The 12,611-nt window shown below is 37.6% G+C and overlaps 1 protein-coding gene across 1 annotated transcript in view; it reads right to left on the bottom strand.

The window, feature by feature from the left end:
- The window catches only part of LOC131037959 (histone-lysine N-methyltransferase ASHR2), a 60,469-nt gene extending 52,142 nt beyond the window's left edge, over positions 1-8,327 (bottom strand). Inside the window, exon 1 of the mRNA XM_057970225.2 lies at positions 7,572-8,327. Coding sequence (XP_057826208.1) covers positions 7,572-8,257 — 686 coding nt within the window. The 5' untranslated portion in view covers positions 8,258-8,327. The remainder of the gene's footprint in view (positions 1-7,571) is intronic.
- Positions 8,328-12,611: the final 4,284 nt, after the last annotated feature.

Below are 12,611 nucleotides of genomic sequence, written 5' to 3'. Positions count from 1 at the left end.
GCTTAGAGAACCTTCCCAAGTTGTTGCTTTGTCGACAAGTGTCATACATTGAGCTTTATGGCACCCATTTGTCTTGGGAAGCATGTCGTTGCTTGGAAGTAACTTGTTCTAGTTGGTGGAGGGCTTGAACCTCCTAGGAAGAAAAACTCATTTGAGTTTAGGTGTTGTTTAGTTGGTTGTTGAGTGGATTGGAGGTGGTTGTTACCCTCATCTTACTCCTTTTTCCAAAAACTAGTGGTCATGTCAATTATTCAAGGTGTGTTGGCTCCTAATCGTTTCACCATTTGTGTGGGTTACTGTTGTGTTTGTTGAGTTGTTAGAGTGTCTTGGTGTGGTTTTGAGGTTGACAATTCCCTCATCCTTGCCTTGTGCGGTGTCACGAGAGAGGGTGATCATGGGGTAAATACCCGATCGTCGTTTGGGTGTCATTTTCCCCTCTCATAGGTTCATAATGATGGCTTTGTCTCGTGATGGGTAAGTCTTATGCCGATTCCACCTTGCTTGTAGCAATGGTGAGGTTGTTTATATTGTTATTATTGTGTTTCATGTAACACTTGTGTCCATTTGTTGTGCAACGCAACATGTTGTTGTTGCATCTTAGTTAATTCAAAACATTAGAGTTGTTTGGTCGGTTTTGTCCTAGGTGTGTCAACCTAGGGCATTGCAACCTTCCCCACATTATTGGTCACATGTGCTAGTGCCTCATATGACATGCACCTAGATTTATCTAGCCACCAAGGACATATTGTGTTACCTCAACCATTGTGTGCTCATGCTCTTGGATGCCATAGTGTAGTCATATGACTAACCTTGTGATGTATGTACTCACACAAGTGTTTCTTGGCATTAAGGACCATGTCACCATCTTCATTTGCCTATACCAAGGGCAAAGTTTATATTCCTTCATGCTTATATCCAGCCCATGTGCTTACCATGCCTATCATTCGAGAATCTGATTGCTGCACAATGCATCCATGACAATGTTTTACTTTACATGGTTAATATGCTTATATACTTGGCTTACATTTACATTTCATGTGCTATTTTTCCAGCTCATTCAATTCATTGCATCCAATGGATGCAGCCAAATGGAGGAGGGGCATATCCTATTGCTAACACTCCTTTGTTGAGCTCACAAAGAGTTACAGGTACTGATATAAAGATTTGTCACCATGTCCAAACGGATCTTGATCACATGAAACGGCAACAACTGTATCCCATGTCATCCCACAGTCACTACTAAGTAGTACATTACCATCACCTTTTTTTGAGCAAACAGAATTTTCTAGCCATGCTCTCTCCTCTCTTTCCTGATTATCAACAGTAAATTCAACTTGCAATTGTTTTTATCTTTACTTGCATTATAAAGGCTACCCATTTCATTTATTTTCTCAGTTTTACAATTTCCCATGAAGCACGCATACTAAAGGATGAACACAAAGGTGAGATCTAGTGAGATACATTACTCCATATTGACCTCAATATCCTTTTATGTCAAGTATTTACTTTGCATGAATGTTTATGTGTGCTCATTTACCTTAAGATACATGTTCATGATAGGATTCGCATGCACCTCAAAGTGGAGGCCAAATGTATTGATAAATTTTGCATACACATGCCAATTACCATTTACTTTTGGGCCTATTTTGATGGAATGACTTAATGCAATTACATATTAAAAAAATGGTATAGTCTCGTACAAAGTTGGATTCATTCCCCAATCTGTCAACCTCTTCATTTACAGTCATTCCCAAATAATTGATTCTATATTTCCTGTAACAGCAAATTCCCATACTTTAGGAATCATTACACCTATGCATACTGATACACTTACAACCATACATCCATTACCTGCCTCAATATTTGCAACTTTTTGTCCCACATTAATCACATAGTATGCAGGATCAACCCTGTATACCACACAGAATTGACCCTCAAATTTCAAAGATTCAAATTCAAAACTTGACAACTGCCAACCATTTCATTCTTGCTATGAGCCATCTTGGTACATTAGTTTCTTTGTCTTGGTATTTAAAGGCATTCAATGTGCATCCATTTAGCATTAATTATCACCCACTTCCTATCTAAAATCCTATGAATCAATGAATCATCCTAGGAATTGTTGATGTGTTTTTTAGGCACATACAAACACAGAATAAAATACCAAAAAGTATCTTATCCCCTCTTGAACAAAATCTCTCGAATGCTGAAGATTAGCTTTAAGAATCATTCGAGACGACTCCAAGGTTCATGAATGTAGGGTCACTACGTGTGGATAAGCTCTGTTGGTTGATGTGATTATGCTGGAATCACAAGAAGACTTACATTTGAATGCCTAAATGTTTGATTTGCTGAAACTCGATCATCTGATGTTGCTATATGGTGATGCTCTTTGTCCTAAACTAGCTTGAATTGAAAAAAGGGCAAAAGGAAAGGGTTGAGGGAGTCTATTCTAAGACCTAGAATGTAAGAACATAGATGAATGACTATATGGAACCCTACCGAGCGAGGTCTCACCATCAACTTGAACAATTTGACACAAGCTCAGTGCAATCTTCTAAGGACATTTCAAAGATGTTTGAATTGATACCATCAAACATTGATCACCATTCAAGTTAATGCATAAGCAATGGATGAATAAAGATTCGAAGTTAAGCTCATATCATTCCAGTTGACCACACAAGGCACACTTACAATCAGTAAGATGCTAGTGGTATGGACTGGGCGGATTCCACACAAATGCATTCAACAAATTCTTCCATTCAATCTAATTATTTATCATCTAACATGAAGATCCAACAAGAAACCATGCACGTTATAAAGAAACAACACACTTCACCATAACTTCAATGAAAATGGAGTTCCTTTACAACTTAGGCAACAATTTTTGCCTTCTCCTCCTACTCTACTCTAATTACTATTCTATTCTCTTAAGACTATCTATTGACTATTAGCTATTCTACTCACTATTAACCTTTACAAAATGAAGAGTTTGAGCTTTATATATAGAGAGCTCATTTACAATGAATGGTCAAGATTAATTCTCCATCAATGGCCAAGATTTTACAATGAAACCCTAATTAAGGTTTGTTACAACAAACTCTCCTTAGCCAATGAGAAAATTACATTCAATGAGCTTGGACCAATAGATATCAAAGGTAGGTACATCGAAGTTTGTGCCTTCATATATGAGATTGATTTATTGAACTTGGACGCATTGATATGGACCCCTTGGATTGGTGGAGTAGTGACAGGGATGCCACCTCAATCTTGCACTTCATAGTCTTGATTTCATTCATCATCATGAAGGGATATCAAGAGATATCTCTTGATACTCAACATTATCTAGCTCGCTCAAAGTAGTGGTGATGGGAATTATTGATGTAGCTGAGTCCTTCTTCTATCCTTGCTTGCTTGCCTTGGAGTGATTGTATGACTTCTCCTTAACACTCCTCTGATCTCTTCATGCCTCCAAGGTGTGGTGAGAATCTTTGAATATCTTGAGATCTTCTCCTCCTTGATGTTTTGTATTTGCTGATGAAGCTTATTGAGGGCATCTTCCTTGTATCTTGTTCTTGATGCTGAAATTTTCTACTTGAGATCCTTGTTCCGATCTTCCTTCAACCTGGCCCCTTTGATCTCTCTCCTTGCCTCCTGCAAAATAAACAATTGGGCATCAAACATACATGGTATATAACCCTTACATACTATCATTTTGAATTAATTCCTCATTCTGATTTTATGTGATTTTCTCTCTATCTGATCAAAAGAGTATTGATAATAATCAAGGAACGCTTTGTAGCTGAAGGGATTTCGCCTTGTGGAAGATGAATTTGCTGCTCTTTAGATGAATTTGGACTGCTCAATAGTAAAATCCGCTTCCCTTTTGACAAATTCGCTCCTCCTTTGTTTAATTCTGATGCTCTATGATGAATTTGTCCCCCTAAACGTCAGATCCACATCTTCAATGCTCAAATTTGTCCTCCTTGATCATCAGGTCCACACCTTCAATGTCTAATTTCACCCTTTGTGCTGCAGCAACTCAACTATATTCTGATAAAATTCGCTTATGTGCTGACAAAATTTGATGTCTAGCTGGAGAAATTCACTGTCTTGCTGGTCAGATTCAGTAGGTCTGCTCTCAAATTCGCACTTGGAGAGAAGAATATACTTGAATTAATGGTTGAGATGAATGTTTTAACTTCTCCTTTATAGGCGCTTAGGGTAAAGATCATGTCTTTTGGCTATAAGGCCGACTTGGTTTAATGTAAACAAAAAAATGTAAAATGTCTTTCTTGATGCTGGCCGACTTGACAGATCATACTCCCCCTTCTTAGTAATTCAAATTTTTTGAATTGATCATGGCACCAAAATGCTTGTCTTGTTGAATTTCGCTCTAGGTTCCTTGCAAGGTACACATAATTTGCTTGAGGTAGTGATTTTGCTCTGTGTCCTTTCCAAGGACGGGACCTATAATGCCATTCGCTCTCTGTCCTTTGGAAGGACAAGGTCAAGGTAGGTGATTCGCTCCATGTCCTTAGCAAGGACAGGACATATATGATAATTTCGCTTTATGTCCTTGACAAGGACAAGACTTATAATGTAGTTCGCTCTCTGTCCTTGGCAGGGACAGGACCTATAATGCTATTCGCTCCAAGATCTTTCTAAGGACAGCTTCAAATGATAAAGTTCACTCTAGACCATCAGCAAGGACAAGGCAAGGTTCTAAGACATATTCAAGTTCGCTTTGAACCCTCAGCAAGGACAAGGCATGTAGTTCGCTCTAGACCCTCAGCAAGGACAAGGCAAGGTGATAATTTCGCTCCACGTCCTTTGGAAGGACAGGACCTATATGACAATTTTCGCTCCAAGACCTTTCTAAGGACAAGACTCAAAATACAATTCACTCTATGTCCCTTGGAAGGACATGAATCAAGTTCGCTCTAGGACCACAGCAAGGACAAGACTTACTAGTTCACCTTAGGATCTTTACAAGGACATGGCTTCAAAGATAAAAATTGCCCTTAAACCTTGGCAAGGACAAGACTTGGAGGTTTCGCTCTAGGACCTCTGGAAGGACATGAATCAAGTTCGCTCTAGGACCTCTGGAAGGACAAGACTCTCCAAATTCGCTCTTGACCCTTGGCAAGGTACGGGAGCTAAACATAAAATTTCGCCCTAAGTCCTTAGAGAGGTACATGATCTCAAATAACTTTAAACTCAATCCTTCACTCTCCTTCACTCTACTAGATCAAATCTCAAATCTTCACGAAATGTGTTAACTTTTACCCTTCAAGAACGCTCAAGGAAGGAATTCGCTCTAATCTTGAGGCAAAGGACGGGCCTAAGGCAAGTTTGCTCCAACAAGGGACGTGACCCTATGTAGACACTTCGTTCAATTTCTCCCCTTGCCTATACTTTATTCATCCAAACTTCCAATTCTTAAGTCACTTCAATGTCCATGTCAAATTAATCTTCAAAAGTGACCCTAGGGAAGAATCCTCATTCAATCCCTTTCCACCTGAATTGATGAATTCTCTGGCTACTCAAGAAATTTTATCCCTTCAATGCAAAGATTAATAGCAAAGACTCTAACACAACCGAGAAAGCAAAAAAAAGTGGGGGGGTCCCCATTTGCAATGGGGCGATGTGTGAATACCTCACAACAGGAATCTTTCAGTCTAAATCACTAAAAGGAATCTAAATTCTACATCACCAATCTAGGACATTTCCATGACTGGAGAGTGTTGGCTTTGATCATTTCCACAACCATAAAACCAGTTCAATCAAGAGAGCCAACTTAGGAGAGCACATCCCTTGCAATCCAGCAATCCCCCCAAAGTATTCTTAAATAATGTTAGTCCGTAACAGTCAGCACGCAGCAGAGATCACAGCAAGTTCAATTGCCGAAATCCACTGTGTGAGTTCACTTCCACATGGCAGACCATTTCCATGGTGGGCAGCATCAATCCTGGACAGCATGGATTCAACCCAAAGCAAAATTAAAGACTACTCTGATCCCAAGGTGAGGAATAAATCCATTATTAGTCCCAAGGCAAGCGAATCTCAATGTGAGATGAGATTTACTTTCACCATTGTTCCTAGAGCTGAGTATCTCAACCCGCACATTTAATTTCCAATACTGATAATTTCAATAATTATAATTTATCATTCCAGCTGCTCTAATTAATTAATCTTGGTTGATTTATATAGTTTGTGTGCATTATTCAATTAGCCTAGATTACACTAGGGAAAGTTCATTTTCCTCTACAAAAACCAATTGAATTATTAAACAGAGATATTCATGCCCTGTAGTAAGGTACATATTTTAATGATATGTATGGATCTTGGATTCGGGAAAAATTGGAGACAATCCCTACTTCCCAAAACATTTTGAGCAGGTATAATGCCTAGATGCCTCCAAGAATATCTGCAGCTATCAAAAAACAACGCTGTGAAAGATTAGGGAAAAAACAATCAAAGCAATTTCCCACTCATTAAAAACAAGAAAAAATAGTGGGAAATTCCAACAGCAAGCAAAACATATCAGCAGAGTTTTCAAGGACAACCATAGCAACCTCCAAAAAAATTGCAGGTTTCTGCAGCGTAACTGGCAAGGAATATTACCACCGTAGAGGAAAGTTAGGGGAACGGACTCAATTTCATCAGCTTATTGACGTTAAGGGCAGTTCATTTTAACATTGCAAATTAACGTGTATCATCCTTATCATGTTCCCTCTCCCAACATATGTCTGATTCTAAAGGTAACTCTGTAAATATACGTGCATCCATGTCTCCTTGCGGCTATGATTATCATAAAAAGTAAAGGGTTTTGAATCTAAATATTACGTCCCAGTAACCATATTGAAACCTACGTCTGAGTAAACAATAATTCGAATCAAACATTTGCAAACACTTCTAGTAGGAATGATAAATTTGCGATTAACCTTAGCAAATGTGTCATAAAGCAGCGTCCAAAACCATGTCAAAAAAGCATGTTACAAAAAAAAAAAAAAAAAAAAAAAAGCATGTTACAACAATCCAGTTGTCTTTCAGAAGCCTGTGATCGGTCAAGTTTCAAAAAAGAACATGAACAAACAAAGAATTTGACGGCAAAGGTGTTATTTCTCTTTTCAAGAATAAAAACGATTAATTTCTTCAATAAACCCTGCAAATCTTCTTAGAACCATCCATAAAACAACTATTTTTCCATCAACACTTGCAAAACTTCTCGGTGTCATTAATAACAAAAAAAGACTGTTTTCCAATGACTGAATCCTAAACAGAGAAAAGGACAATTCAGAGACTCCGCTAAGACCCTAAATTAAAAAAAAAATCAAGATTTTCAAGCTGGAGTTGGCTTTATTGTTGAAGTCGCTATTTTCGCAAAATTGTTAGAGTTACTGCCCTTTGTGTTTCTGGTTCAGAAATTAACTTGTCTGGCCTACTTAGAGAGCGAATCCCCCTGTAGCACTATATTTAGACTGATATAATTATTTGTTCCTGGGATGATATATGATACGAGATAGATTTTTGAAGCCAAAAAAACATAAAAAATTAATCATACTGACCTACAGGCATTTGGAAGGCAGTCATGATTGAAAAAGGAAGCTTGTGCATATATTGCATATGCCCTGACCTGTCTCTCCCCACCTTGCTGGACAGGTGCCATTAACCCAAATGCATTCTGTTTATCCTTGGACAGCAGGGAGGCAGTCAACTCTGGAGAAAATCCAGGTAGCTGTCCTTGAAGAGGCCAGAATGACATAACGGACACCATAAAAGAATGCAACAAGTGTGCCTGTGAGTCCACTGTTGCACCATTTCCTTGCAAAAGCAAGAGAAGCTGAAACTTAGCAGTTGAAACAATGGCTAAATTGTAAGCTGCAATCAGAAAGCATGCCTGTGTGTGGGTTTCAGGATCCAATGAAGAGGAGCTGAGAATGTTGAGCGATTTGCAAACCCATTCAGTGTGTGAAGAGGTTTGAGCCCCTGACTGGCACTGGGTGGAGCAGAAGATTAGAGGATGTGTGCATGATGGGCATGATAAAAATGATGGCGAGGGAGGCAATGCTAGAAAGCAATGGGCGCAGAATGAACTGGTTATGCATGGATTTGAGTGTGGATAAATCAAGAGAGGAGTCTCTTGCATAAGTACCTGACCTGCTTCAATGGGCCGGGTTGCAACCAGACCTCTGCCTCTGCCTTGGATCTCTGTTACTCTTACCAATGATGTTTTTGTTGTGTTAGTTTCCATGTTGGATGTCTTCCCTACTCGAAGGCTTGTGAGAGTTTAAGAGACTCCTCGCTGGGTGTTTTAAGGTTTACAGTATCATGACACGAGCTTTTAAAACTAATTTTCAATATTAAAATAGAGATAATAATAATAATAATAATTTAAATTATTTCAATATAAATTTATTAAATAAACTAGTTTTCAAAATTAAAAATAAATTAAACTAATTTATATATAATTCACTTTAAAAAAATAAGAATCTAAAGCTAAAATAATAGAGTATTTAATGTTATTTTTAAGATTAAAAAGAAAGTTGGAGTTGAGGGTGGCATTGAAGCTTAAATAAAATGAAAGAGAAAAAGGGAAAGTAAGTTTGCTTAAGTTTGGTTGTGTTGTCAAAGATAAGAGTGTAGATGATGGTATCTTGTTTAATATAATATAGATATGGTATTGTTTATTTCATGTTATATTGTCTTCTATGACTATCGATTGGCATGTTGGTGCCCTATTTAGTCATGGCAATATTTTTCACAACATTCTAATGAAAACATGTAACTTGTTTCCACTTGTACTATAAATAAATAATTTTGGTCAAAATGGTTCATGCGACACTTTTAGGGATGTATCTCTATTAGATCCTCATGTTAATTTAGTAGTAGTATTTGAAAAATGCTTATGCATAAGAAGCCCTAGGTGAAAGGTGTGTTGCTACAATAGTGGTTGTCTATCAATGGAAATATTGTAAGAGATTAATTTTGCTTCATGTTTTGCTTCATGTGAGTGGGTGATCTTTTAGATGCCTTAGATTTTAAGTGTGTGCCCCAAGTTCCCATTCTTGCATACACATGTTCACTTTTCAATTAACCTCTTTTTATAAACAAAAGACTTTTTTTAGCCATTAGAGGTATATTACGACTTTTGGGATGTGAAAAGGCAATTGTTTGGGTAGGAAAAATAGATTTGTTCAAGTGACATGTGTGATTTTGTCTAAAGGATAAAAGCATGGCAAACAAGCATCCAAGATGTGAAAGAGGTTGGAAGTGAGGAAAAGGTGTTAAAATGTGAAAGTGGTCTTATGGTGATACACAAAATGGATTCAATGAACTTGTAACAACCTCATAAATGTGACCAAAAAAATTTCTTCACTTTGAAGAAAGATTGTACCAAAAGTACAACAATGCAAGAATATAATGATATCACAACATAAACGACTGAGAATCATATGGAGTCTCATCAAATATAACTCAATAATTAATTTGTACCATAGGTCATATTTAAACCTTTCAACATCTAACTACAAGCCAAATAAGTTAGTTCCATGAGTACTTTTATAATTACAATCCAATCAAAAAGTACAAGTTCTCTTTTAGAATCTTCAAAATCTTTGCAAGTATATGTTGCCAATTAAGGAACGCTTGAACCCACCATTAGAGGAAGTCTCTTTCCTCCTTGTCCATCAACCAAGGAAAAGGAGAAATATGTCCATATTCTAATGGTGTGGCATTCTGAGATTAGCTTTCTTCATTCAATCTTTCTAATTATTCTATAGCATATACAAGAATCAAAAATCTTAAACACGTGAATCCATAATAAAGAGTTCACAAACACGAGCAACTATATTTATATTGATACTTACATACCAAAGAATCTTTTCATTATAACAAGAACATATGACATTATATCATTTAAAACACTAAATATGCATAGGGACACTAATATATTAAGGAAGACATTGCATGATACTAACCAAAAAAACATATGTAGACATAAGGAACACAAACATAACAATATAGGCACAATGATTATAGACACCCCAAACTAACCACTAAACCTCATCTTAATAATGCATTATTAATTATTTGTTCTCATTATCCACCACTTTAACATATTACTATAATTGACAAATGAGTCTAATCTGATGTAGTTGATTACTTGAGACATGACGAAGCTAGGGTTTCGGAGGGATGGTCGTTCATAGTAGGTTTGGCACTACAGAGGAAGAAGGATTGAAGGATATCATAATTGTGAATGGCGCTCTCTTTAGGGCATGGTAGGTTCAAGCAAGCAACTACCAATTAGCGCCATATGAGAGGAAGTCGATTTTTACCCAAAACCAAGATCAAGATCGTAACAATTAGGGTTATGTTGTAATCCATTCAAGGTCGAGGGTCGACTTCAAAACCATTGAAAAAAAATTTTGGCAGCCGAAGCAATAGAATATTGATCTAGCGGCAAAAAAGGTATGCACTGAGTATGATCACTCACATGTGGTTTCCCTTCTCATAGAAAACCCAAAATGGAAAGTTTCAATACAACTCTTTTAAAAAAGGGCATTTTTTATGAAATGGAATGGGGAATGGTTGGATTTCTCTAGGGTTCGATCTTGGGTGGATGAGAACTAGGGGAAAGCATGTGTTTTAAAAACCCTCCCAAATGGGTTTTATTTGGTCATATGCCCATGTGAAAATGACAAAAAGTGGATTCTGACTAGTGGTCCCTTCCTTATGGGAGGTAAAGGGTTTTCTATCAAGGAGTGGATACCCAATTTAGATCCCAAAAAGGAGGAGATTGAAAATGTTCCTATTTGGGTAAGGCTTTACAACCTACCACATGAATATTGGGACATTGAGACTCTCAAAATGATTGGTAATAAATTGGGAGTCTTTTTGAAGGCAGATGAAGCGTTGGAGGTTAATGAATTCAATATGTATGCCAAGATATGTATTAATGGTAGTCAATCCACCCCCTTCCCAAGTATGTAGAGCTGAAATCAGGTGAAGGTGTTTGGCGACAATCTATTGACGTAGAGAACCTCACGAATGTTTTCCCAATTTGTAAAGGGAAAGGCCATACAGAAGTTGAATGTAGGAAAGATTTAAAAGGAAAAGGATTAGCTCAAAATACACTATAGGACCTACTAATCAGATTGACGAAAGGCATAGCTAATGAAACTTGTGAAGCTAATATCCCCTCTCCCAAGGGAGGTGATCACTAGTGTGAGGGAGGCATCTCAAATGAGGTTGGTAAAGATGGTGAAGGAAACTTTTGTCAGGTTGAAAAGGGCGAAATTGACATTGAGTTACAAGCAGGGAAGACGAAAGTCACCTTAGAATTTAATGTAAATATAACCACAAATGGCTACTGTCAGAATATCTCAGTAAATATGGGGAATAAAGTCCATACTAAACCAATTGTAAATTTTGGTGGTGTTCATTCAGAAGGTGCACAGGATACTGTAGGTACAAATTTGGACAGTAATGTTGAGGGTAACCATCTTTTGAAGGAGAATGGTTTGGGATTGGACAGTAAAATAGGGGGAGTGAAGGATGCAAACTATGGGAATGTTATCAATATCCATGAGGTGGGAGCTAATCTTCAAAATAGGAGTTTGAATCCTTTAGTCATGAACCCACTAGAGAATGTAAGTTTCATCCAAAATCTGGAAGATGATGATCCGGGTGCTAATTTATCCGATGATGGTGTTTTCAAGGATAATTAGATCTCCTCGATTTGTACTTTGAATTTTAATGATGATGACACCAAAGATTTGGAGTCGCTTGAGAAAGATGTCCTAGATTCACCAAAGATAGAGGAGGATGTGAATGACTTAGGTGATTTAGGTATGCAGGTTGGTATTGGTACTCTAGAGACACGATCTCTCAATCAAACTGAATCAAGACAAGGGAAGCCTAAAATAGGGGAGAAGAAATCTGAAGGTCCTAAATTCAATAGGTTCCATTTGGAAATAGTTGGTAGTGCAAAAGGACAAACCAAACTGAGATCGAGAAAAGGCTATGCCTTTTCCTAGATGCAACGAAGTTCCTTTCATGGAATGTTAGGGGCTGTAATGCCCCTGACAAATGGCAATTGATCAAGAGGTGTCTTGATCAAGCGCAACCAGATATTTTGTTGCTACAGGAGACAAAGTCAAAGGATTGTGGCATTCAAGCTTTCAAGCTTAGGTTCCAAATGTGGGGTAGTTTGTTTATGGAGGTGGAAGGCACCTTTGGTGGTTTGGGGATTATGTGGAATGGATCCATAGTTGATATTTTTCTAGTTAGACAGGAAAAGCATTGGCAATGGGTGAGGGTTCTGTCTAAAGCTTTACATTTCTCTTTTGAACTTTTCAATGTCTATATGGCCCTATTAACAAGACTTGCAAAAGAAATATATGGGCTTAGTTGACCAGCATTCTTTCTACCTTGGGGGATGTGGTATGTATTTTGGGTGGTGATTTCAATGCCACTCTCCTCCCTGCTGAAAAAAGAGGTGGATCTAATTGGTTCAGTCAGGTTCAACAAGACTTTAGTGATTTTTCTATGGATTATGGGTTGGTTGAAGCCAATTTCAAAACCGGTGCCTTCATATGGACTAA

This window comes from Cryptomeria japonica, chromosome 9 (genome assembly GCF_030272615.1).
Source record: "Cryptomeria japonica chromosome 9, Sugi_1.0, whole genome shotgun sequence".
In the NCBI taxonomy this organism is placed as follows: domain Eukaryota; kingdom Viridiplantae; phylum Streptophyta; class Pinopsida; order Cupressales; family Cupressaceae; genus Cryptomeria; species Cryptomeria japonica.
The sequence above is the reverse complement of the archived record's forward strand: the minus strand, read 5'-3'. Positions and strand labels throughout refer to the sequence as shown.